Here is a 26,655-nt window from a genome sequence, read left to right as displayed (position 1 = left end):
CCGCCCCGAGGCCGGCAGCGGAAGTGACGTCAGCGGTCCGCGCCAGTCTCTTCCGGCGCTGGCCCCGCGCGGCAAAGTTCCTTTTCTCTGTAGTGGTCGTCTGTGGGCCGGCGGGGCTCTGGTAAGTGCGGGCGAAGGGGCGCCGTTCGTAGAAGTGAGTGGTGGACGTGCGAGTGCAGCCCGCGCCGCCGAGCGGCCTCGTCGGAGGAGAGGCGTGGCCCGGGCCGCGGCCACCGGAGGCCGCTCGGCCGTCCCCTCAGGAGCCCTCTCGGGGCCCGTGGTGCGGTTGCTGCCGCAGGGTCGTCTGAAACTCGGGGCTCGCCGCTTCAGCAGCCTCCAAGATAGAACTAAAATTTTCTTTTTTTTTTCTTCTTTTTTTTTTTTTTTTTTTTGGCCGAGAAGGGACAGAATTGCTGTCGTTGGAGTTCTGCTCGGCGCCCTCCCGCCCTCGAGACCTGGTGAGCCCTGGGAGAAAGTTCCAGAAGGCCTCTGCCTCCTGTTTCTGCCAGCGGATGTGTCATTTGCAAGTCTGACTTTCTCTCGACAGGTCCGGTGTTTATTTTGGACACGTTATGCTTGAGGAGAAGGACAACAGCGATTCCTGTAGTGTCCGTGGTGAGCGAATGTGAACACAGAACATTCTAGTAAGGGAAAACAGGACTACCCCGCAGTACTCGTCCTCTGAACTTCCTAGCCCGTGCCTTGCCCCAGAGGCTCAAAACAGGGCCCTCTAGGGAGAAAGGATGCAGGCTTCTGTTCTAGGACTAAGATATTTTGCGTTTTGATTTGTTCTTTCTCTCTAGGAAAATAAAGCCCATTTTGAAGAGTGATTTGAGAGGAAGTAAATTGGAGCTTGTAGTTATGAGCTTGAAACACTAATGGAGCTGCCATAGATAACACACTGTCCTCTCAAAACTACAATACTATTACTTGAGACAAGAAAGTATGAAATAATATGCATATATATATATGTGGGCATATAAAAAACAAGATTTTCCACATTACTCCAAAATACACTTGTTTGTTTTAAAATTAATTTAAAATTTAAATTTTACAATTAAAATTTTAAAATTAATATTTATTGGAATTATATATGTAACCAATCATTTGTTGTTTCAGTGGTGAATAGCGGCTATATGGGGGCATTTTTTGTTTGGAAGCCCTGGGGGAACTACTGATCACGATAATGGTCAAAGACTCCAGGATATATTGAAAAAGCTCAGTGCCTCAATCTTGAAGCAAGTTTTTGTTGTTGAAGGTACTGATACCTGTACCTGTTGATTCTAGTTTGAAAGGTTTATAAGGGTGGAATATGTTGCCACCAGAACCCAAAAAGTACCAGAAGATGTTGGAGTTGTTACGTCTTTCATGATTGTGTCACTGAGTCTCCCTGGAGAAGGATATTATTGACGTATTGACCCGTGTTCTTGTAGAAGGTAGATGGATGTCATTAAAATCTTGGTTGCATGAGATTGTGGGTGATGATTTGTTAGGTAGACTGGACAAGGTGTATTGTGTTCCTTTGGAGATGAAGGCAAACTGATGCTTTTGACAAAGGCATTGAACTATGTCAACCAGATTTAAAAGAGCAGCATTTACTGGGTGTTCGTTGAATAGAATCAGTCATTTTTTTAAAGATTTATTTATTTTATATGAAAGAGTTACAGAGAAGGAGAGGCAGAGAGAGGTCTTGCATCCGATAGTTCACTCTCCCAATTGGCTGCAACAGCTGCAGCTGCACTGATCCAAAGCCACAAGGTTCTTCCATGTCTTCCCACACTGGTGCAGGATCCCAAGGGCTTGGGCCATCTTCTACTGCTTTCCCAGGCCACAGCAGAGAGCTGGATTGGAAGTGGAGCAGCTGGGACTCGAACTGGCGACCATATGGGATGCTGGCACTGCAGGTGGTGGTGGTCTTAGCCGCTATGCCACAGTGCCAGCCCCAAGTCATTTCAATAATACCGGGTAGGGGATCCTTGATGAGTAGGACAAGAACATTAAAGCTGTAATAGTGCATTATGGGTGCCCTTTATTTTCAGATGTGAGTACAGATGAAATAAGGCTGTTAAATGGAGATGCAGTGGATAATAATCACCATTCCATGAATTTGGTTTTATTTTCACTTACCTTGGTCCATGTTAACTATTCTAACCAGGAATCCTTGGGATCCTTTTTATCACATCAAAAAGACTTACTTTTTCCGGCGCCGCGGCTTAATAGGCTAATCCTCCGCCTTGTGGCGCTGGCACACCAGGTTCTAGTCCCGGTCGGGGTGCCGGATTCTGTCCCGGTTGCGCCTCTTCCAGGCCAGCTCTCTGCTGTGGCCAGGGAGTGCAGTGGAGGATGGCCCAGGTGCTTGGGCCCTGCACCCGCATGGGAGACCAGGAGAAGCACCTGGCTTCTGCTTTCGGATCAGCATGGTGTGCCGGCCACGGGGGCCATTGGAGGGTGAACCAATGGCAAAGGAAGACCTTTCTCTCTGTCTCTCTCTCTCACTGTCCACTCTGCCTGTGGGAAAAAAAAAAGACTTAGTTTAATACTTACGTTAGTGTTTATGCTCAATATGCAGTGTTTTCAGACACCGTACTCTGGGAAATTTAAGCAAGGCGATTAATGTGAGCAGTGGCTATTTTTTCTTGCGTATTTAATTCTGCCTTTTTTTTTTTTTTTTTTTTTTTTTTACAGGCAGAGTGGACAGTGAGAGAGAGAGAGAGAAAGGTCTTCCTTTTGCCGTTGGTTCACCCTCCAATGGCCGCCACAGCTGGCATGCTGCGGCCGGCGCACCGCGCTGATCCGAAGGCAGGAGCCAGGTGCCTCTCCTGGTCTCCCATGGGGTGCAGGGCCCAAGCACTTGGGCCATCCTCCACTGCACTCCCTGGCCACAGCAGAGAGCTGGCCTGGAAGAGGGGCAACCGGGACAGAATCCAGCGCCCTGAGCAGGACTAGAACCCGGTGTGCCGGCACCACAGGCGGAGGATTAGCCTGTTGAGCCACAGCGCCGGCCCTGTTTTTAGGTTTTATGATCCTTGATGTTTAAGTTTAGTGGGATCCTTGGTATAATTATTATTTGCGCCCCAGTTCTTTTTTTTTTTTTTTTTTTAAAGATTTATTTACTTATTTGAAAGGTAGAGTTAAACAGAGAGAGAGAGAGAAAGAGAGGTCTTCCATTCGCTGGTTCACTCCCCAGATGGCCGCAACAGCCAGAGCTGAACCCATTCGAAGCTGGGAGCTTCTTCCGCATCTCCCACGTGGGTGCAACCGCCCAAGTGCTTGGGCCATCTTCAACTGCTTTCCCAGGCCATAGCACAGAGCTGAATCAGAAGTGGAGCAGCCAGGTCTTGAACTGGCACCCATATGGGATGCTGGCACTGCAGCTGGTGGCTTAACTTACTACACCATTGAACACCATTCAGTCTGAATTAAATAAGCCATTATTTATTAATTAGTGTATTTTTAATAATAAGTGCACATTTATTAATTAGTGTACTTTACCAGATGTTAAATTAAGGTCTAATTACATTTTTTCTGTGTCCAGTGAGTGGTTTGTGTCTAAATCCCCCTTGGTAATCTGCTAGCAGCGTTGTTTGTTAGACCTGCTCAGCTCTTAGTGTTTGAAGTTCCTCTTTTTGATTTCTCAGACTGATAGCTAATTATTTCTTTACTTTTGGTTGTCTGAAGTTGAATTTCTGTCTTTGGTTGGAGGAAAAGAGGGAAGGATAAGGGGTCCTTTTCCTTTAGACAATAGTGCCATCCCCCTTTCTCTTTCTCTGTAGAGCTTCAGATCTCAAGATTTACCCTAAATAGAACCTAGCTACTCTCTGTTGTTTCTCGTGTAAAGTGACCCAAATATTCATTCTGCAGGGACCTGTGTCTTCCATTATCCTGCCTTTTGGCACTTTTATTTTCCACGAACCTTTTTGTGCAGCCTAGAAGTGCTAGGAGGCTGTGTGCTCCCTCATTATTTAATGAATATAAATTTCCAAAGTACAGAATATGGATTACAGTGGCTTCCCCCCCATAACGTCCCTCCAACCTGCAACCCTCCCCTTATCCACTCCCTCTCCCCTTCCATTCACATCAAGATTCATTTTCGATTCTCTTTATATACAGAAGATCAGTTTAGCATATATTAAGTAAAGATTTCAACAGTTTGCTCCTACACAGAAACATAAAGTGAAAAATACTGTTTGAGTACTAGTTATAGCATTAAATCTCAATGTACAGCACACTAAGGACAAAGATCCTACATGAGGAGTAAGTGCACAGTGACTCCTGTTGTTGACTTAACAAATTGACACTCTTGTTTATGGCATCAGTAATCACCCTAGGCTCTTGTCATGAGCTGCCAAGTCTATGGAAGCCCCCTGAGTTCACCGACTCTGATCATATTTAGACAAGGCCATGTCAAAGTGGAAGTTCTCTCCTTCCTCCCTTCAGAGAAAGGTACCTCCTTCTTTGATGACCCATTCTTTCCACTGGGATCTCACTCGTGGAGATCTTTCATTTAGTTTTTTTTTCTTCCCCCAGAGTGTCTTGGCTTTCCATGCCTAAAATACTCTCATGGGCTCTTCAGCCAGATTTGAATGCCTTAAGGGCTGATTCTGAGGCCAGAGTGCTGTTTATGACATTTGCCATTCTATGGGTCTGCTGTGTATCTCACTTCCCATGTTGGATCATTCTCTCCCTTTTTGATTCTATCAGCTAGTATTTGCAGACACTATTCTTGTTTATGTGATCCCTTTGGTTCTTAGTCCTATCATTATGATCAATTGTGAACAGAAATTGATTACTGGGACTAGTGAGATGGCATTGGTACATGCCACCTTGATGGGATTGAATTGGAATCCCCTGGTATGTTTCTAACTCTACCGTTTGAGGTAAGTCAGCTTGAGCATGTCCCGAATTGCACATCTCTTCCCTCTCTAATTCCCACTCTTATATTTAACAACGATCACTTTTCAGTTAAGTTTCAGCACTTAAGAAGAATTGTGTATTGATTACAGTATTCAACCAAAAGTATTAAGTAGAACAAACAAACAAAAAAATACTAAGAGGGATAACATATTAAGCTGCTCATCAACAGGGCAAGGGCTGATCAAATCACCGTTTCTCATAGTGTTCATTTCACTTTAACAGGTTTCCTTTTTGGTGCTCAGTTGTCACCTATCAAGGAGAACAAGTGGTATTTGTCCCTTTGGGATTGGCTTATTTCACTCAGCATAATGTTTTCCAAATTCCTAACAGGGATCACTTTTCAGTTAAAATTTAACACCTAAGAATAATTGTGTGTTAATTACAGAGTTCAACCAATGGTACTAGAACAACAACAAAAAATACTAAAATGGATAAAGTATTACATTGTACATCAATCGTCAGGACAAGAGCTGATCAAGTCACTGTTTCTCATAGTGTCCATTTCACTTCAACAAGTTTCCCCTTTGGTGCTCAGTTAGTTGTTGCCGATCAGGGAGAACATATGATATTTGTCCCTTTGGGACTGGCTTAATTCACTCAGCATGATGTTTTCCAAATTCCTCAATCTTGTTGCAAATGACTGCATGTCCTGGTTTTATAATAGCACCACAGTTTTCCTTTGGTAATTGGGATTAATCACTCCAGCCAGTAGTACCTCTTATTTAGTCTTTTGGTTTAGTGGTGTATGAAGGCCAAAGTGGCCTGCTGGCAAATTCATCTTCTGATGGAAACATAGTAGTGTCCTTTGGGGAGCATTCCTTACTGTGGGTTAAGGTTTCCACAGTGCAGTGATCTAATTTGCTGGAATATGAAGCAAAAAATTGTCACCAGAGCCAGTTTTACCTTCACCTGTCAGTTCCTGTACTCATCTGTTCTGTGAGGGAGCAGGACCGTGATTCAAAGTGGATACCTTGTCCTGTGAGACAGAATCCCTTCTCTTCAGAGTTCCTGGGTGTGGCTGTGTGTAGTAAGCCATTACACCTTTCCTGCGGTGACCTACTTCTGAGTGGTGGAGTTTGTGATAAGACTTGATTGATTACCTGGACATATTCCCATTGTTGCACTTCCTTTGCAGTGAAAAGGGCTCCTTGAAGAGAAACAGTGTTGTTTGAATGTCATGAATAAGGGTAAAGCATTTTGTGAGTGAACAGATGGTGGTGGCAGCAGCAGAAGCATCGCTGGCAAAGAAAGCAGCTCGTCATCAGAATAGGCAGTATTCCAGGGAGGACAACTGTTAATAACCCTCATGTTGGGAATGGTCCAGTGTAATAAACACGCCACCTGGAGCTTCCCGGTGAATTTTATTTATCTTGGAAGCAGTCAGTTCTCTGTTACATTTTGCTGCTCTTGCTCTTTGACTCCCTGATCTCGAGGACTGGCTGATGCTTCATTGTTTAAAAAAAAAAAAAAAAAAAATGGAGGAGGGAGGAAGGAAAACGGGGATTCCTTTCCATTTGTACACCTGAGGATGTTTCTCAATGCACTGTGTTAACAGATTTCCCAGTTAATATACTTGGACTCTTTGAAGTGTCTCTGTCCAGTGCTGCAGTAAGCATCTCTTGCTTTAGATTAAATTGTTAGAAGATAAATAATTTAAAAGAAAATTTGAGGAGCTGGTGTTTTGGTGTAGCACCCCATATGGGATGGTTTGGGACCTGGCTGCTCCGCTTCTGATCCAGCTCCCTGGTATTGTGACTGGGAGGGCAGTGAAGATGGCCCAGGTGCTTGGGCCCCTGAACCCATGTGGGAGACCTGGAAGAAGCTCCAGGCTCCTGGCTTTGGCTTGGACCAGCCCTGGTGTTGTGGCCATTTGAGCATTGATCTCACAGATACGAGGTCATGCTCTCTTTCTGTAGCTCTGCCTTTCAAATAAATTTTTTAAATAAAAAAATATAAATTGAGGCACTACTCCTCTCCTGGACATAGAACCCAGCCCTTTTGTTGTTGAGAATTACCAGGGAGTGAGAAAGAGGCCGATTTGTGCTGTTTGGGACTACCAGGAACTTCTCCACTTCTGTGGAGTTCAGCATTCACAGAGGGAAGATGTCAGCTTTCTACTGATCACAATCCCCTTTAAAAGATTTCACATATGGAACTGAGAGGTAGGGAGCTGACTGTTCTGTGGACTGGAGCCATCCAGGGACAAGTTACCAAGAGGCATGTGGCCCTTGCTCTCCTCTTCCTCTGATCAGCCAGAGACAGAAACTAGGCAGAAGGTGAGTAGAAGCTTAACAAATAAAAAAGTAGGAGAAAAGTCTGAGTCTGCCTCTTTAAGAGCCTGCCAGCTAATGGGAGAAAATAAGGAACTTTAAAATGCCAGGTTGAGCAAAGATAATGTAGTTGCCATAGATTAGTTGACATTTTAATATTAAGCTCCTAGGTAACAGGTGGTAAAAAGTGATTAAATAGGTACTATGTTGTTTCCTTTACAGTTAACTGGCTTGATACTTGTAAGTGTGCCTAATTCTGATCATTGATATGGCCCAAAGTAAACTAATACAGGCTCTTCAAGGATTATTATTTTTAAAAAATGTATTGAAAGAGAGGGACAGAGTGAGCTCTTCCACCTACTGATTCACTCCCCAGATGACCACAACAAAGCCAGTAGCTTTTTCTGAGTCTCCCACATGGGCAGCAGGGGCCCAAACACTTGGCCATCTTTTGCTGCTTTTCCCAGGCCATTGGCAGGGAGCTGGATTGGAAGTGGAACAGTAGGGACTCAAACTGATACCCGTGTGGGATGCTGGCATTTCAGCTGGCACCCTCACCCCATTATGCCACAATACTGGCCCCAAGGGTCTTCAGGGATTAAACTTTGTTGAAACCTAATAAAGGGTGATTATCCCGACTGGTTTTCTATTTGATATTTCAGTTCTGAGGTTCTTAATTTGAAAGTAAGTGCAAAGTTCTCATAGTGGATGACTGCAACCTTAATGCTATAGATTCCATTCATGAAGGTCCCTGTCACCAATACTCAGCATTGTTACAATTACTGACTGCTTCAACCTGACAGCTGGGTGCTGTATTTCCTGACATGTTCTGTTCATTTCTGTTTTGGCAGCCTCTCAGCCAGTGTCCTTCCACCTCTGAAGGGGCACAGTTCGCCTTTTCCAAGCTACCCACTGGGGAGCCTCAACTTTGCCATCACAAACAGTCCTTTGTGTAGGCACCTTACTGCACTGCTAGCAGCAGGTATGACATTAACTTGCTAACATCCTCCTGTGTCAACATTCATTTGACACACTTATCAGTGACAAATAAGTCAAAATATTTTTGAACCTTTTTGGGTCCTGGTGGGAACATTTTTCTTATTTATAAATTTTATTCACAAGTGAATATCATCTGTTCTTACTGTGGTTTCAAAAATTCCCTCACTTTATTTTTAAAAGATTTGTTTACTGGGGCCAGCACTGTGGTGCAGCTGGTAAAGCCGTCATCTACAGTGCTGGCATCCCATATGGGCACCAGTTCGAGTCCCAGCTGCTCCACTTCCAATCCAGCTCTCTGCTATGGCTTGGAAAAGCAGTAGAGGATGGCCCAAGTCCTTGAACACCTGTACTCTTGTGGGAGACTTGGAAGAAGCTCCAGGCTCCTGGCTTTGGATCAGCCCAGCTTTGGCCATTGCAGTCATTTGGGGAGAGAAGCAGCAGGTGGAAGATAATAATATTATTTATTTGAAATAATAATATTTATTTATTTGAAAGGCAGAGTTAGAGGGAGAGATGAGAGATCTTCCACCCACTAGTTCATTCCCTAACTGACTGCAATGGCTGGAGCTAGGAATTTCTTTTGGGTCTGCCATGTGGGTGCAGGAGCCCAAGATCTTCCACTGCTATCCCAGACACATTAGCAAGGAGCTGGATCAGAAGCAGAGCTGCCAGGACTGGAGCTGTTACCCAGATGGGATACCAGCACATAGCTTTACCCACTAAGCCATAGTGCTGACCCAAAATTCCTTTACTTTAATGGTCTTAGCAGCTTCCTGTTGTAATCCCCAGGTGTCTGGACCACTTACGTTAGTCTTTAGTTGCCCCAAGGATTCTGATAGAAGAAATTACCAGTGAACTTGGTGCCAAATATTGTTAAAATTAAAATGACCTGCCACCTACTGGGCTGTCCTGGAAGCAGAGGGTCTCGGAGTTGTCGAGCCTGAAATTCTCCATGTCCAGCTGCCCTATGCTCTGGATCATGAGTACCCCACTGCCTTGGTACAGCTGTTGAGCCCCTTTCTAAGACAGTATAGATCTAAATCTGAGCTTCTAGTATTCCACCAGCAGGAGAAGAATGGCTTCCCCAGTTTTCAGTCCTTTGACAGACGCTAGGGTACTGGAGAAGGTCACCCATTCCTCAGACTCTTGGACTACTTCAGGAGCCCTTTGGGATTGAGAAACCACCAGCGAGAGGTTTTGGAGTGTACAGACTACACTGTGTGTAGTGTTGCTGTTTTTCATTATTAAGCAATATGTCCCTAATAAAAGGAAGAGATTGCAGAAACAGCACAGTTAGCAAAACCTCGGGCAGTGATCCTAGTATTGGGTCCCTTGAACAACCAGTGTTCATGGCTTCCCTTATTATTGTAAGTTGTTGAGCCATTGCTTATGATTGTTTCCTCCTGGGCAGAAAGTGAAAAAAGAAAAGTCCCTGGGAATCTTCTGCCTTCCATTGCTGTGCTCCCTTCCACCCCCCACATAAACGTAACACACCCTGTGCATTTCTTTTTTTTAAGATTTATTTGTTTATTTGGAAGGATAGTTACAGAGAGACAGAGAGATATGTTCCATCCACTGTTTCACTGCACAGATGGCCGCAATGGCCAGAACTGGGCTGCTCCGAAGCCAGGAACCAGGAGCCAGGAGCTTCTTCCAGGTCTCCCACATGGGTGAAGGGGCCCAGGCTCTTGGGCCGTCTTCCACTGCTTTCCCAGGCCATAGCAGAGAGCTGGATTGAAACTGGATCAGCCAGGTGTCAAACTGGCGCCCATGTGGGTTGCTAGCACTGTAGGCAGTGGCTTTGCCCGCTACACCACAGCACCAGCCCCATCATGTGCCTTTCTAAAGACTGCACAGTACCCTTTCTCCTTATGGTTATAGGTGCACTGATGATAACTGAGAAATGCTTTCTTTTGTTTTTGTAGTTTAAGATTTGTTTATTTGAAAGGCAGATAGGAGAGAGAGGAAAGGAAAGAGAGAGAGATCGTCCATCTGTTGGTTCACTCCCCAGATGGCTTTAGTGGCCAGGGTTGGGCCAGGCCAAAGTCAGGAGCCTGGAGTTTCATCGGTCTCCCCTGTGGCTGTAGGGGCCTGAGGACTTGGGCCATTTCCTGCTGCTTTCTCAGGCCCATTAGCAGGGATCTGGATCAGAAGTGGAGCAGCCAGGATTTGAACTCAGTGACCAAGTAGAATGCTGGTGTCTCAAGTATCTTAACATGCTGTGCTATGATGCCAGCATCCTAAGATAGGCTTTTTCCCCTTTCAAAATAAATACTGATAGTGGGAATTAGTTCCAGTGAACCTTTATCATCTGTGATAATCTGTGGTTAATGGTCTAATTGGCAGACATACTGTTTCCATCAAACAACTCCTTTGCAATTGTGTTTCAACAAATCAGCCCTTGTAGTTCTTGGTCTTGGTGAGACCTTGCCATATTTTAATATACTTTCTTTGTTTTTATTTATTTATTTGAAAGGCAGAGATACAGAGAAGAGAAAAGAGAGGTGTATTCATCCTCTGGTTCACTCCCCAATAGCTTCAATGGCTGGAACTGGACCAGGCCAGAGCCAAGAGCCAGGAGCTTCTTTCAGGTCTCCCACATGGGTGCAGGGGCCCAGAGACTTGGGCCATCCTCTACTGCTTTACCTGGAGTATTAGCAGGGAGCTGGATTGGAAGCGGAGCAGGCAGGACTTGAACCAGCGCCCATGGGGGATGTCAACACTGCAGACAGAGGTTTAATCTTCTACACCACAGCGTTGGCCCCTTTAATATGTTTTCTGTCTTAGCCATCACATAAATGCAAGGAGCCAGATCAAAGGTATATATTCTCCTGAGACTTCATTAACCATAGATTGTCTTGTAGGCTAGGCAGTTGATGATTTGGGTTGGAACTCATTTGAACATATGTGTTACCGAAGCACAAAAGTGAAACCCTGTCATGTGCAGCTGCTTATTACGGGTCTGGATGCTTTCATTGCTTATAAGCTGGAAGCTGACATCGGTTCAGATCTGCTTGGACAAGATTGTGCACTCAGACACCTTCTAGCACAGAATATCAACAGTGGAGATGGCAATGCTGCAAAAAAGACCTCAGTTGGGGATGAGTTCTCTCTTCTGGTGGAGACAGCTTTTCTTCTTAGACTGAAACCTTCACCAAGCAGTGCCCCAGGAGTGCCTTTCCTAAATCAAAGTTGGACACAGGGGCACTTCTTTGCTTTTTTCCCCCTGAGTTCAGTGGATCTTCAGCCTGAAATTGAAGTATTCTCCTTGCTTTGTGCTAGAATACGTATCCCTACACTTCCATACTTAAAGAGGAATAGGGCACAGGGAACTAAAAGGAATGGAAACTGCTGCTGACTCTAGGAGATGCCTTCCACGTATCAGTTAACCTTGGCCCATTAGGAGAGGACTCCCCACTTCCTGAAGCATTTCCTGTCATGTCTTCCATCACAACACACTGTCATGCGTCTTTGGCCATGACAACCTCAGTCACTTTTTCTCTTCTTCATGAAACAGAATACACAGTCCCCACACCTACCCCATGCAATGCAAAATGGCTCCTTTATGGGGTCTTTTGTGTTTAAAGCTCACAGACAATACCATATACAGGGGTATTTGAAAACAGCTATGGAAAATTGAATTAAAAGATGTTTATTTTGATGAAAATAATCTTTTTAAAAAACATTCATTTATTTTATTTGCAAGACAGAGTTAGAAGGAGAGATCGTCCATCCACTGGTTTACTCCCCAAATGGCCGCAACAGCCATGGCTAGGCCAGACTGAAGCCAGGAAATAGAAGCTTCATCTGGGTCTTCCACATGTGTACAGAGGCCCAACCACTTGGATTATCTTCCACTGCTTTCCCAGGCACATTAGCAGAGAGCTAGATTGGAAGTGGAGCAGCTGGAAATTGAACTGGTGCCTTTATGGGATGCCAGTGTTGCAGGAGGCACCTTCACTCACTGTGCCATAGTGCTGGCCTTGAAAAAAATCATGAAATTGCTTCATTGGATTTTCCTAGTAAGCATTTTTCAGTGACATTTTGAAGGCCCCTTCTATTTTCTTCCTTGCCTTTTCTTATATGTATGTAGTAGATATGTTGGGATGTTTGTAGTTCTTTATCCACTGGGACTTCCATTTTCCCATCAATCCGTTACCACCATGCATAATGGACGTCATTTACTACTGTATAAATAGGACTTGTCATAGACCTAGGCACTGCTGGCCTTTGCAGTAGGATAGCAACCTCTGTCAAATCATTTAGCAACCTTTCAAATTACACTCGGTGGCTGTAGGAAACATCTGTTCAGCTACCACCCACAGAATCGCCTTCCAAAGTGGAATGGATAACAGACTGGCTCTTGGCTTAAATGCTGACCAGGGAAGGAAGGGTTATTTAGGGTACCTTCTGCCAAATAGAAACAGATAGGTCAAACTATAAGGAATAGTCCCAGGAGGTAAAGATCATTTGACGTGGGCCGGCGCCGCGGCTCACTAGGCTAATCCTCCGCCTAGTGGCGCCGGCACACCGGGTTCTAGTCCCAGTTGGGACGCCGGATTCTGTCCCGGTTGCCCCTCTTCCAGGCCAGCTCTCTGCTGTGGCCAGGGAGTGCAGTGGAGGATGGCCCAGGTGCTTGGGCCCTGCACCCCATGGGAGACCAGGAAAAGCACTTGGCTCCTGGCTCCTGCCATCGGATCAGCGCGGTGCACCGGCCGCGGCGGCCATTTGAGGGTGAACCAACGGCAAAGGAAGACCTTCCTCTCTGTCTCTCTCACTGTCCACTCTGCCAGTTAAAAGAAAAAAAAAAAAAGATCATTTGACGTAACTAACATTTTCCAAACAAATATTTTTTAAGGATTTATTTATTTATTTTGAAAGAGTTACACACAGAGAGAAGGAGAGGCAGAGAGAGAGAGAGAAATCTTACCTCTGCTGGTTCACTCCCCAGTTGGCCACAACAGCCAGAGCTGCACTGATCCAGAGCCAGGAGCTTCTTCGGGTCTTCACGCGGGTGCAGGGGGTCCTTGGGCCCAAGGACTTGAGCCATCTTCTACTGTCTTCCCAGGCCACAGCAGAGGGCTGGATAGGAAGTGGAGCAGCTGGGTCTAGAACCGGTGCCCCTATGGGATGCCCGCAGTGCAGGCAATGGCCTTACCTGCTGCACCACAGCACTGGCCTCCCCCCCCCCCCCCAACAGTTTCCTTAAGTGTAGACAAGGCTGTGTTAACTGCTACTGACAAAGTACTTCACTGGGTTGCAGACTGTTCAAACTTTCATCTCAGGCTGAATAGGCCTCTTGCTGTTATCTTCATCAGGATTTACCTGTGGTGGTACATCATTCTTTCCCACTCAACTTTAACATCTGAGTAAATATAAATAATCCAGGTGACAAGTGTTGTCCACCCCAGTTTTTTTGTTTTTGTTTTAAGACTTATTTGAAAGGCAAAGTTAGGAGAGAGAGATCCATCTGATGGTTCAGTCCCCAAATGGCTGCAGGCCAGAGCCAGGAGCTTTGTCTGAGAATTCAACATGGGTGCAGGGGCCTGAGCATTTGGGCCATCTTCTGCTTTACCAGGTGCATTAGTAGGGAACTGGATTGGAATTGGAGCAGCTGGGTCTTAAACTGATGCCCATGTGTGATGCCAGCGTTACAGGTGGTGGCTTTACCTACCGTGCTACAATGCCAGCTCTCCCAGTTCATATTTTTATGATGTTCAGGCATCATATAAGACTTGTAAATTTGTATTTTTTGGGGGCTGACACTGTGGTACTGCAAGTTAAAGCCCTGGCCTGAAGCACCAGCATTCCATATGGGTGCCGGTTTGAGTCCCAGCTGCTCCTCTCCCCATCCAGCTTTCTGCTATGGTCTGAGATAGCAGTAGAAGATGTCCCATCTCCTTGGGCCCCTGCACCCACGTGGGAGACCGGAAAAAGCTCCTGGCTTCTGATCTGCACAGCTCGGCTGTTGTGCCCATCTGGGGAGTGAACCAGTTGATGGAAGACCTCTTTCTCTCTGTCTCTACCTCTCTGTAACTCTTTGAAATAAATACAGTAAGTCTTAAAAAGAATTTGTATTTTCCTGATATATCCCCATAAACAGGTTGTGAGCACCCTGCCCAAGTAACTAGGTGTAGCAGCGTGATAAGGCTGACCCCTGCCACAAGTTTCCCTTGTATTCCCCTGACTGTATTGCGGGTGTAATGGTTCACACTGGTGAAACTGTTTGCTTGTATACTCCACAGAGACCCCTCCCCTCTCTTGGATCCTATCTGCCTGGTTGATAAAAAAAGAGTTAGGTAAACTCTGATTTCACATTGTCCCTTGGACTGGGTAGTTCATTGATGTTTTTAGTTTATTTTGTTTTAGTTGAATAGTAAGCATTAGTTTATGGTATACGGCATGATGTGTTATATCTTTATATTGTGGAATGGATGAACTATTTAACATGAGTGACTTTATCAACTTACCTATGAATTCATGTTTTTAACAGTCTACTTATGATGAGATAATGCAGTGTTTGTCTTTCTGTGCCTAGCTCATTTCACTTAGCACCATGTCCTCCTGTTTTGTCCATGTCATCAAAGGCAGGATTTTCTTTTTTAAAACTGAATAGTATCACTTTGTATGTATACTGCAACATCTGTCCATCGAACTGTTCAGGACACTTCAGCTACTTAAATATCTTGTCTGTTGTGAATAATATAAGGAAGATGGGGGTACACATGTCTCTTCAACATTCTGATTTTTTATCATTTGAAAATATTCCCAATAGGACGATTGCTGGATTATTTGACAGTTTTTTTTTTTTTCAAGGTTTATTTATTTATTTGGAAAGGCAGAGTGACACTGGTCTGCTGTTTTACTCCCCAAATAGCTGCATTAGCTGGGGCTGGGCCTGGCTGAAGCTAGGAGCAAGGGACCCCATCAGGGCCTCCCATGTTGGCAGGAACTGAAGCATTTGAGCCATCATCCACTGCTTCCCAGGCCTGTCAGCTGTGACTTGCATTGGAAGTAGAGTAGCCACTGATGTGGAGATGGGTGTCCCATGTGATAGCTTATACCACTGTGCTATGCCATCCCCCTGTATTTTTTTTTTTTATTTAAAGATTTATTTATTTATTTGAAGGAGTTACACAGAGAGAGGAGAGGCAGAGAGAGAGAGAGAGAGAGAGAGAGAGAGGTCACTCCCCAGATGGCCGCAACGGCCGAAGCCAGGAGCCAGGAGCTTCTTCCTGGTCTCCCACGTGGGTGCAGGGGTCGAAGGACATGGGCCATCTTCTACTGCTATCCCGGGCCATAGCAGAGAGCTGGACAGGAAGTGGAGCAGCCGGGTCTTTTTTTTTTTTTTTTTTTTTTTTTTTTTTTTTTGTGTGTGTGTGTGTGTGTGTGTGACAGGCAGAGTGGACAGTGAGAGAGAGAGACAGAGAGAAAGGTCTTCCTTTGCCGTTGGTTCACCCTCCAATGGCCGCCGCGGCTGGCGCGCTGCGGCCGGCGCACCGCGCTGATCCGATGGCAGGAGCCAGGAGCCAGGTGCTTTTCCTGGTCTCCCATGGGGTGCAGGGCCCAAGCACCTGGGCCATCCTCCACTGCACTCCCTGGCCACAGCAGAGGGCTGGCCTGGAAGAGGGGCTACCGGGACAGAATCCGGCGCCCCGACCGGGACTAGAACCCGGTGTGCCGGCGCCGCTAGGCGGAGGATTAGCCTAGTGAGCCGCGGCGCCGGCCCGCAGCCGGGTCTTGAACCGGCGCCCATATGGGATGCTGGCGCTTCAGGCCAGGGCGTTTAACCCACTGCGCCACAGTGCCGGCCCCCATCCCCCTGTATTTTTACATTTCTGAGAGACCTTGGTACTGTTTTCTGTAATGGCTGTACTAATTCATTTAGGATATAATACCTCATCAGATGTATGGTTTGCAAATTGGTTGACTTTAAATGCGTGAACTTGTTTTTTGGGCTCTCTGTTCCACTGTTTGTATCCCACTACTATGCAACTTTACTTCCTATAGCTTTGTGATAGCCAAATTAGATGATGTGATGTTTCTAGCTTTATTATATTTGCTCAGCTTTTGGCTATTCTGGGTATTTTGTGGTCTAGCCCAGTAATTAATTTTACTAGTTCATAGTGATCTCTTTAATGTATCATTGAATTATATGCTAGTATTGTTTTTAAGGTTTATTTTATTTGACAGGAAGAGTTAGAAACAGAGGAGAGGGGTCTTTCATCTGCTGGTTCACTCCCCAAATGGCCGCAACAGCCAGGTCTGGGCCAGGCCAAAGCCAAGAGCTTCATCTGGGTCTCCCATATGGGTGCAGGGGCTTAGGACTTGGGCCGTTTTCTGCTGCTTTCCCAGGATCATGAGCAGGGAGCATTGGAAATGGAACAGCCAGGAATCGAACTGCTGCCCATATGGAATACTGGTGTACTATATACTACTGGTATACCATATACTACCGGTAGCTGTATAACCTGCTTTGCTACAATAATGGGCCCATTTTGCTGAAAATTTTTGCTTGTGTGTTTTTCAGGGATATTGACCTGTAATTTTGTTTTTTTCATAGTATCATTGTGTGGCTTTTTTAGCATGATAAACAGGCTTTGAAAATGAGTTTGTAAGTATTCCCTACTCCGCAACATCTTGGAAAAGTATTAGATTCCTATTTGTTAATTGTTATATGTTTTGTAGAATGCAGACATGGAAACATTAGGTCCCGGTCTTTTCTTTGGTGAGAGATTTGTATTCATCATTTAATCTTCTCACTTAATATTGGTCTGTTCAGAGTTTCTGTTTTGTAATTTAGTCTTGTAGGTTTATGTGCTAGGTTCAGGGATTTGTCCTTTATATGTAGGTTTTCTAGTTCGTTGGCATATGATTATTCGTAGTAGTGTCTTATGATCTTTTATGTTTTGTAGTATCAGCTGTAACTTCTCTCATTTCTGAGTTTATTTCTGAGTCTTTTGTATCATAGTCTAGCCAGATTTTTTGTTGTTTTAAGGGAGGCAGGGCTTTTAGTTTCAGTCTCTTGTAACTGTGTTTCTATTCAGTTTTATTATTTCTGCACTGATCTTCATTGTTTTCTTCCTTTTCCTGACTTGGGCTTACTATGTTTTTCTAATTCCTTAAGGTATAACATTAGGTTGTTTATTGTGGTCTTGTTTTTTGATGTATGCTTTTATTGCTATACATTTACCTCTTTCAACTGCTTTTTTTCTCCATCCTATAAGAATGTTGTATATCCATTTTTATTTTTCTCAAGGTGTATTTTAACTTCCCTTTAAAGTATTTTTATTTATTTGAGATGCAGAGAGAGAAAAAGAGAGTCAGACAGACTAGCTTTTATCTGCTTGTTCAGTCCTCAGTTTCCCACAACAGCTAGGCTTAGCCAGGCCAAAGCCAGGAGTTGGAAACTCAGTCCCAGTTTCTCACGTGGGTGGCAGAGACTCAGCTGCTTGAACCATCACAGAAAAGTTAAAGCTAGAACTATGGATGGAGAGACAGAGATCTTCCATCCACTGGTTTACTCTAAATGAGTGAAGTGGCCAGGGCTGGGCCAGGTCGAAGCCAGGAGCCTGGAGCTTCATCGAGATTTCCCATGTGGGTGCAGGAGTCCAAACACTAGGGTCATCTTCTGCTTTCCCAGATGTAGTAGTGGGAAGCTGGATCAGAAGCAGAGCTGCTGGGACTTGAACTTGGCGCCTGGAGATGCTGGTGTTGGCAGCCAGCAGCTTTAACCCCCAAGGCCACAGCACTGGTCCTTGTGTTACTGTTGTATCCTTTTCTTTCAGCCTAAAAAACTCATGTTAATATTTTTTGTAAGATGGGGCTGATGGTGATGAACTTTCTGTGTAGGTCTCCTTCATTTTTGAAGGACACCTTTGTCTATGTTTGATATTCGTATGTGGCAGATTCTTCCCTTCACAGTTTGTGTATGTCCTTTCACTTTTTCCTGGTCTATAAGGTCTTTGGTGAATAAAACCCTACTCATAGCTTTTTTTGGGATACCTTCATATGGGATTTGCTTCTTTTCTTATGCTGCCTTCAGATCCCCTTTTCATCTTTTTTTTTTTTTTTTTTTTTAAGATTTATTTTCACTCCCCAGATGGCCACAACAGCTGGAGCTGCGCCTATCCGAAGCCAGGAGCCAGGTGCTTCTACTGGGTCTCCCACGAGGGTGCAGGGGCCCAAGGACTTGGGCCATCTTCTACTGCTTTCCCAGGCCATAGCAGAGAGCTGGATCTGAAGTGGAGCAGCCAGCACTTGAACCGGCGCCCATATGGGATGCTGGTGCTTCAGGCCAGGGCATTAACCTGCTGCACCACAGTGCCAGCCCCAGCCCCAGCCCCTCAAATACATTTTATTTTTATGGCCGGCCCCCTCTTTTCATCTTTAATGTTTGACTGATAGTAATATCTTGTTGTATTTCTGTTGAAATTGAATCTGATTGAAGACATTGGACTTGTTGGAACATGGATATTTATGTCTTTTCCCAGACATAGGGAATTTTCTGTTATTCTAATAGTCTTTGAAAGCCTTTTCTCTCTTAGTTTTATAAATCAAGTATTTGCAGTTTTGAAACTGACTCCTAAATGCCATAAGGTCATACTTTCATTCCCCCCACGCCCCCATGAATATATATTTTCAAATACCCTTCTTTGAGATCACAGATTTTCTTTAACTTTGATGTTCTTTAATCTGATTTTAGAAAATATTTATGGGGCTGGTGCTGCAGCGCAGTAGGTTAACCCTCTGCCTGCGGTGCCAGCATCCCATATGGGCGCCGGTTCTAGTTCCAGCTGCCCCTCTTCTGATCCAGCTCTTTGCTATGGCCTGGGAAAGCAGTAGAAGATGACCCAAGTCCTTGGACTCCTGCACCCAGATGGGAGACCGAGAGGAAGCACCTGGCACCTGGCTTCGGATCGGCACAGCTCTGGCCGTTGCGGCCATCTGGGGGAGTGAACCAACGGAAGGAAGACCTTTCTCTCTGTCTCTTCCTCTCACTGTCTATAATTCTACCTCTCAAATAAATAAATAAAATATTTAAAAGAAATAAACTTCTAAAAATATAAATATTTATTTATTTAAAAAACATAGGGGCCGATCCTGTGGCATAGTGGATAAAGCGGCCTCCTGCAGTACCGGCATCCCATATGGCTGCTGGTTCGAGTCCTAGCTGTTCCACTTCCAATCCAGCTCTCTTCTATAGCAGTGGAAGATGGCCCAAGTCTTTGGGTCCCTACACCTGTGTGGGAGACCCAGAAGAAGCTCCAGGCTCCTGGCTTCAGATTGGCTCAGCCCCTGCCGTTGCGGCCATTTGGGGAATGAACCAGCAGATGGAGGTTTTCTCTCTCTGTGCCTCTACCTCTCTAACACTGCCTTTCAAATAAATAATTTTTCTCCCAAAGGCATAATTACAAGGGGAGAGATTTTTCCATCCATGTTTCAGGCTACAACAGTTAGGGGTGGGCCAAGTCAAAGCCAGAAACCTGAAACTCCTTCCTTGTCTTTCATGTAGGTGACAGGGAGGGATCCACGGACTTGGGCTATCTTCTTTGCTTTCTCTGCGTTAGCAGACAGCTGGATCAGAAGTGGAACAGTTGGGACTGGAACCAGCACCCATATGAGATTGCCAACTTAGCAGGTGGTAGCTTAACCCTCTATGCACAATGCCAGCCCCAGAATATCACATTTTAAGTACCCCAGGTATTAATTTCTAGTGTCCTTCATAATGGCAGCAGTGACAACCGTAGAAAGTAAGACTGTAGAGACAAACTTCCCTGCATTCAAGTCATGGTTTACCATGTCTAAGTAGATGATATTTGGGCAGTCACTTACTTGTGTTTTACAAATCTGTGTCTTTTTTCATGAAATGATTGTGGTGTCTGCTGTGAAGGGTTGTTAGGATAATTAAGTTAGTTTATGTAAGATGTAAGTTCCCAGAATAATTTCCAATATGTACCAGTCCTCAGTTGGTGATGCTAATACATGTATTACAGTGTACTGTTTTGAGTGACTTTCACATTTAGCACTAACAGAAACAGTACAGATGTATGGTGTTTTCATGACTGATAAGTAATGCTTGTTGAATAATGGTTGATACCAACAGGATCCAAGTAACCTGCATAAAGAGGAATAGATATTGCTGCTGTCCACTTGGATACATTAACTACCTTGACGTGTATTTGGAATCCCAGAGGAGGGTGTTCAGGCATTTTGTACCATCAACCTTACAGAATGGAAATAATCAAAAACTTGTCTCATGGTGAGTCCTTTTTGCTGCTCTTTTTCAGAGATTCTGCTTTAGTTCTTCACTGGTGCACAGTATAGATTTCAGAGGTCTGGGGCTGAATAGTCAACATTTCTGAAGTGTTGAAGTGAGCCAGGGAGGGCTTTTCTGTACATCAGCTACCCACTGTACCTACATTGGGAAGTGATGCTGCATAAGCTCATCCATGAATTCTGTCTTCATGGGCAAATGAATTGGGTCACATGTCTCAGGACTTAACTTTTCCTTTCCTGTCAGCTGAGATTTGACCTGACTCAGAGGTACCTGACTCAGTCCTTCTCTGTGGTGCTAGGTGACATAGAAATGCTCTGCCATTGTATATTCCTAGTGTTTGTGTGTATGAGTTTCTGTGAGTGTGTTGGTTTTTATGGGAATTTTGAAGTAGGATGGATGACTTCCAGGCATGTTAATGTGGGATGATGGTCATCTTTGCATTCTCTGGCCGTTGTTTTCTAGAAAATATACTTTCTGGGGACCCAATCTGTCCACATGAAGAAGAGACAGAGGCAGAAAGGACTGTGGCTGAATGCCTAAGAAATTGTTACCAGGTATAAAACACATGTATCATGCTGTGAATGAACACCACTAATATCATTGCTTCTAAAAGGCAGACAGATTTCCATCTTGGCAGAATTGTCACTAAAGCTTCATAAATTAATTAAAGCCTCATTCCAGTTTCGTAATTAGTAATTACATGATGCCAAAGACTGTTTCTTATTTTTCTGAGTGTTCTGACAAATTATAGGGAAAATGAAAAAAATACTTTCTCTCTTTTTTTTAAGTTTTATTTATTTTTTTGAAAGTCAGAGTTACACAGAGAAGGAGAGGCAGAGAGTGAGAGAGAGATCTTTCATCCACTGGTTCACTCTCCAGTTGGCTGCAATGGCCGGAGCTGAGCCCATCTGAAGCCAAGAGCCAGGAACTTCTTTTGGGTCTCCCATGCGAGTGCAAGGGCCCAAGGACTTGGGCCATCTTCTACTGTTTTTTTAGGCAAGAGCAGAGAGCTGGATCAGAAGTGGAGCAGCCTATATGGGATGCTGGCACTGCAGGCATCAGCTTTACCCAGTAAGCCACAGTGCCGGTCCTAACTTTGTCAAGTACTTTATTCATCAGTTTATCAAGTGTATGCACTGTGCTCAGGACTAATAGAGAAACATAGAATGAGAAGAGCTCCACATCTGCTTGTAGTATAGTAAGTTCGTGGCTGAGAAATGCCAGTAATGCCACACAGTGGGTATGGATGCAGAGAAGAGTCACTAGGACCTTTGTACCCTGGGCTACACAGTAAGGGAACTCAATTTGGTACAGGCATTTGTTACCCACCCTCATTCTATGAATGTCGATGGAGATACTACTTGTCTCAAGAGAGCATGTATGTTGGTGATTTAGGACTCGTTGACATTTGACGATGTCGTTGTGGAATTCACTCAAGAGGAGTGGACTTTACTGGAACCAACTCAGAGATACCTTTACAGAGATGTAATGCTGGAGAACTACAAGAATGTGGCCTCAGTGGGTAAGACTGCCCTTGTACTTTGTAGCCTTTTGGGGAACAGAAATATTTTGTACTCACTGTGTTTCAGGATTGATGTCAACTTTGAGTACACTGGGAAATAAGAGAGATCATTCCTGTCCTAATAGAATTTAGTCTTCTGTGGTGGTTGTCAGCTAGCTATGGTCCTAGAATCAGTAGCATCACCCTGTCTCATAGAAATGTATTTTATGAGACTCCATGTTTGACATACTGAATCAGAATTCTCGAGTTCTGCCTGTGTCAATAAAAAAAAGATTCTTTGAAAGGCAGAGTGACAGAGGGATAGGAAGACAGAAGTCTTCCATCTAATGGTTTACTTCCCAAATGACTGCAACAGCCAGGGCTGGGTCATGTTGAAGCCAAGAGTATGGAACTCCATCCTGGTTTCCCATTGAGGTAGCTGGGGGCCCAAAATACTTGGGGCATCCTCTGCTGCCTTCCCAGGTGCATTAGCAGGAAGCTGGGTCTAAAGCAGAGTAGCTGGGATTCAAATTGGCACTCTGATATGGGATGCTGGCATTGCAAGAAGCAGCTTGACCTCCTGTGCCACAGTACTGGTTCAGTTGTGTTTTAACAAATAATTCCTCATGAATCAGATTTACTCTAAAGATGGAAATCATTCTTGTGAGAATGAAGATCTGTCTGCACTTTCTATCCTACTTTTAAAAGGCTGAGGTTTTTAAATGTGTGTGTTTAACCCTGAGTATAGATTTCAGGAGTCAGAAGTAGCTCATCTTTTTGGATACCCAAAGAGTGAATGTTTACATTTGAGTTGTCTACAGATAATTTTAATTCCTTAGTTAGAAGGACAATTCCTGTGTCATGGAAAGGTTTGTCATTTTTCACAGACGCCATGCTCATTAATGTATATTTCCCCTTGTGCAGGCTGTCAGCTATTCAAACCTAGCCTGATATCTTGGTTGGAGGAAGAATTGGAGTTGACAAAAGGGGAACAAGGTGTTCTCCAGGGTAAGTGTGAAAAATAAGCCTTTATTATAAGTTCAGTATGTATGGAAGTATAATGAAGAAACCCATTAAAAAGCATTTTGAACGTGAAGCTTGAGGGCCTTAAACTGTCAGTTTTGGGATATCTTCAACTTTTCATACTCTATTGTCAAGATTTTTGTATGAACTCACCAGTGATATCTTTGAGTTTATGGTTTTCTTTGTCTAGATCTTTCTTACTTTCAGTTCCTCACAATATTATTTCTCTTTACCATCATATTTAATTGTCATTGGATGAAATGTTAATAAATCGCTGTGTTTTGATCCCAAGTCAAAATAACATATGTAACACATGGCCTTTAAAGTTTTTAACTTATATAGTCTGTCATTTTGTTAGGCAAACCCTCATGTATGTTTTTCTCTTTTACCTCAGAATGGGAATTTAATACCAAAGGAACAGCACATCTGCCTGCTATCTTTGGGTCAGATACCTCAAATGACATAGAACTGGTAAGATGAATGAAGTTTTATCTTAATTTCTGAATTTAATGGTTGGGATTTCCATGATAGAAATTGATACAAATGAGATGTTTATGGGATGTAGCTTATATACAGGAGAGAGCAGTGTCTCTGGAGAGAAACCCTATACCTAAAGTAAAGCTTGGGCGCTTCAGTGTTCTCACTAGTACACATTTCCCTGAGTCTGAGAAATCCTTTAAACACCACTCATCTCTTTATCAATAGGCAAGAAGTCACCATGAAGGGCAACTCTGTGACTCGAACCAGTGTGACACAGTCTCCGGTGAAGACACAGGCATTCAGATACCTATGAGAACCGAAAATACAGGGAACAGTTCTGAGTGTAATCGGAATGGAAAACACTTCCTTCCTCCGCACTGGAAGAGCTCTGTTGGAGACAAACTTTCTACGTTGACTCAATGTGAAAAACCCTTCAGCCTGACTTCAGATGTTTGCCAGAGAAGGAGAATACAAGACAGATCTGATGAATGCAGTGATTATGACCAACCCTTTATCAGTCAGTCACAGTTGCAGGCTCATGGGCCAACTCCTAGTGAAGAAAAACCCTCTGATTTGGAGCAGAGTGGGAAAGCATTTACTGACTCCACAACTCAGGCTGTACCTACTCAAACACAGACTACAGAAAAACCCAGTGAATATGAGGAATGTGGAAAATTGTTCATGTATCCTTTCTACCTTAATAATCACATGCAAAATGATGCTGGGAAGAAATCCAGTGAATGGAAGGAATGCGGGAAAGCCTTCCCTGAGCCCTCAGGCGTAACGACACATGTGCAGAGTAACACAGGGGAGAAGTTGTATGAGTGCAAGGAATGTGGGAAAGCCTTCATTACATCCTCTCGACTTAGTGAGCACTTAAGGAGTCACACAGGGGAGAAACCCTATGGATGTTATGAATGTGGAAAAGCCTTTGCCTCTTCTTCATATCTTACTGCACATTTAAGAACACATACTGGGGAGAAGCCTTTTGTGTGTCCAACATGTGGGAAAGCTTTTACCCGATCTTGTTACCTTCGTGTTCATATGCGAACTCACACTGGAGAGAAACCGTACGAATGCCAGGAATGTGGGAAAGCCTTTACTGGGCGCTCATGGCTTACTATACATTTACGAACGCATACTGGAGAGAAGCCCTATGAATGTAAGGAGTGTGATAAAGCCTTCACTAGCTTTGCTTTACTTAATGAACATATAAAAACTCATACTGGTGAGAAGCCCTTTGTATGTAACGTATGCACAAAGTCTTTCCGAAACTCCTCATGCCTTAAGACCCACTTTCGAATTCACACTGGAATAAAACCCTATCAGTGTAAGGACTGTGGGAAAGCTTTCAGTGGGCGTGCAGGCTTCACGAAGCATGTACTCACTCACACTGGGGAGAAGCCTTATGAATGTAAGGAGTGTGGGAAAACCTTCCGTACATCCTCAGGCCTTACTGAACATGTAAGAATTCACACGGGAGAGAAACCCTTTGAATGTTACCAATGTGGGAAAGCCATGGCTCATTCTTCATCTCTTGTTGCACATTTGAGAACTCATACTGGAGAGAAGCCTTTTGAGTGTAACATGTGTGAGAAAGCATTTACAAGTTCTTCCTACCTTCGTGTTCACATGCGGTCTCACACTGGAGAGAAACCTTATGTGTGTAAGGACTGTGGGAAAGCATTTATTGCACACTCGGGCCTTAGTCAACACTTACGGACACATACTGGAGAGAAGCCTAATGAATGTAAGCAGTGTGCAAAAGCTTTCACTACCGTTCCTCAACTTAATGAACATATAAAAACTCACACTTGTGAGAAGCCTTTTCAATGCATGGTATGTGCAAAATATTTCAGAAATTCCTCATGCCTTCAGACACACTTTCGAATTCACACTGGCGAGAAACCCTATGAATGTAAGGAATGTGGGAAGGACTTTGCTGCACGTTCAGGCCTTACTGTACATCTACGAAGTCACACTGGGGAGAATTCCTATGATTGCAAGCAATGTGGGAAAGCCTTCATTACGTCCTCAAGCCTTATTGCTCACATGAGAAGTCACAGGGGAGAGAAACCCTTTCAGTGTGACCAGTGTGGAAAAGCTTTTGCTTCTTCCTCATATTTCAATGCACATTTGAAAACTCACAATGGAGAGAAGCCCTTCGAGTGTACAGTGTGTGGGAAAGCATTTACGTGTTCCTCTTACCTTCGCCTTCACATGCGAATTCACACTGGAGAGAAGCCCTTTGAGTGTACATTATGTGGGAAAGCATTTTTGTGTTCTTCTTACCTTCGTATTCACATGCGAACACACACTGGAGAGAAGCCTTATGTATGTAAGGTGTGTGGGAAAGCCTTCACTGAGCGTTCAGGCCTTAGTAAACATTTACGAACACACACTGGAGAGAAGCCCTATGATTGCACAGAATGTGGGAAAACTTTCACTAGTTATTCTGATCTTAGTGAGCATAAGAAATCACACTGGAGAGGAACCCTTTCAGTGTAAGGAATGAGGAAAATCTTAGAAGTCCTTCATTCCTTAGTATCCACATTTGAATCTACCATGTCAAGAAACTATGAGCATAAACAGTGTGTAAAGGCATTGAGCTGTTCATGTTTACTTAAGATACATGAGAGAACGTACACACTGAAAATGCACCATGAGTTTAAGGAAGACATGGAGTCATCATTAATTCTCATACACTAGCATGTAAGAACTTACTCTGAAGCTACATAGTGTCAGAATTATGCAAAGCTTTTTCTACTTATATCTCAATATGTGAGATGTTGGTGATGGAGAGCAACATTGTTGATGTAAGATGTGGAAAAGTTACAGTTCTGCCAAATAGTTTGCTGTTCACCTGTGATTACATAGTAGAGAAAAATCATGATTAAAGTGAGAAATGTTAAACTCATTTTTTACCTTATTTCTCAACCTCAAAGAAATTCTATTTTCAGATTATGGGAATTGCTTTTCTGTGTCCTGAAGTCTTACATGCTGATAGATCTGGCTACATGGAAGGTTCTGTATATTTTGGATGTTACAGATATTTTAAATTTTTTTACTTAAATCTCTGATTTCCATTATAGCTCTTTATTTTTAATCTTTATTATGAGTGAAAAATTGTATAATTAAGGAGTACAGTCTGATTTGACTTAATAAACAGCCTAAAATGGTTATTATAA

The 26,655-nt window shown here is 43.9% G+C and overlaps 1 protein-coding gene across 20 annotated transcripts; it reads left to right on the top strand.

Annotated features, from left to right (window-relative positions):
* Positions 1-26,655, top strand: LOC108175881 (uncharacterized). 20 transcript variants are annotated; one of them, XM_070059160.2, is made up of 10 exons: positions 3-121; positions 403-458; positions 548-615; positions 8,036-8,166; positions 20,290-20,445; positions 20,926-21,017; positions 21,859-21,985; positions 22,889-22,972; positions 23,382-23,458; positions 23,693-26,655. In XM_070059160.2, the coding sequence occupies exons 5-10, from the start codon at positions 20,418-20,420 to the stop codon at positions 25,973-25,975; spliced, it is 2,691 nt and encodes an 896-aa protein (XP_069915261.2). In that variant the 5' UTR covers positions 3-121; positions 403-458; positions 548-615; positions 8,036-8,166; positions 20,290-20,417; the 3' UTR covers positions 25,976-26,655. The 20 variants fall into 20 exon arrangements, with proteins under 20 accessions (XP_089172479.1, XP_089172487.1, XP_069915261.2 ...); XM_089316351.1 differs by having other exon boundaries at positions 548-644; XM_089316350.1 differs by adding an exon at positions 14,040-14,237 and having other exon boundaries at positions 403-615.

Source organism: Oryctolagus cuniculus, chromosome 16 (genome assembly GCF_051225735.1).
Source record: "Oryctolagus cuniculus isolate XC-2025 breed Fujian yellow rabbit chromosome 16, ASM5122573v1, whole genome shotgun sequence".
Lineage (NCBI taxonomy): Eukaryota > Metazoa > Chordata > Mammalia > Lagomorpha > Leporidae > Oryctolagus > Oryctolagus cuniculus.
This window is presented reverse-complemented; position numbering and strand designations above follow the sequence as displayed.

Excerpts from the sequence above, each read along its gene's own strand:
- LOC108175881 (XM_089316353.1), top strand. The coding sequence starts at position 20,418 with ATGGAAATAATCAAAAACTTGTCTCATG. Across the intron at positions 20,446-20,925 it reads AATCAAAAACTTGTCTCATG|AAAATATACTTTCTGGGGAC; the intron begins GTGAGTCCTTTT and ends GTTGTTTTCTAG. Across the intron at positions 21,018-21,858 it reads GCCTAAGAAATTGTTACCAG|GACTCGTTGACATTTGACGA; the intron begins GTATAAAACACA and ends TTGGTGATTTAG.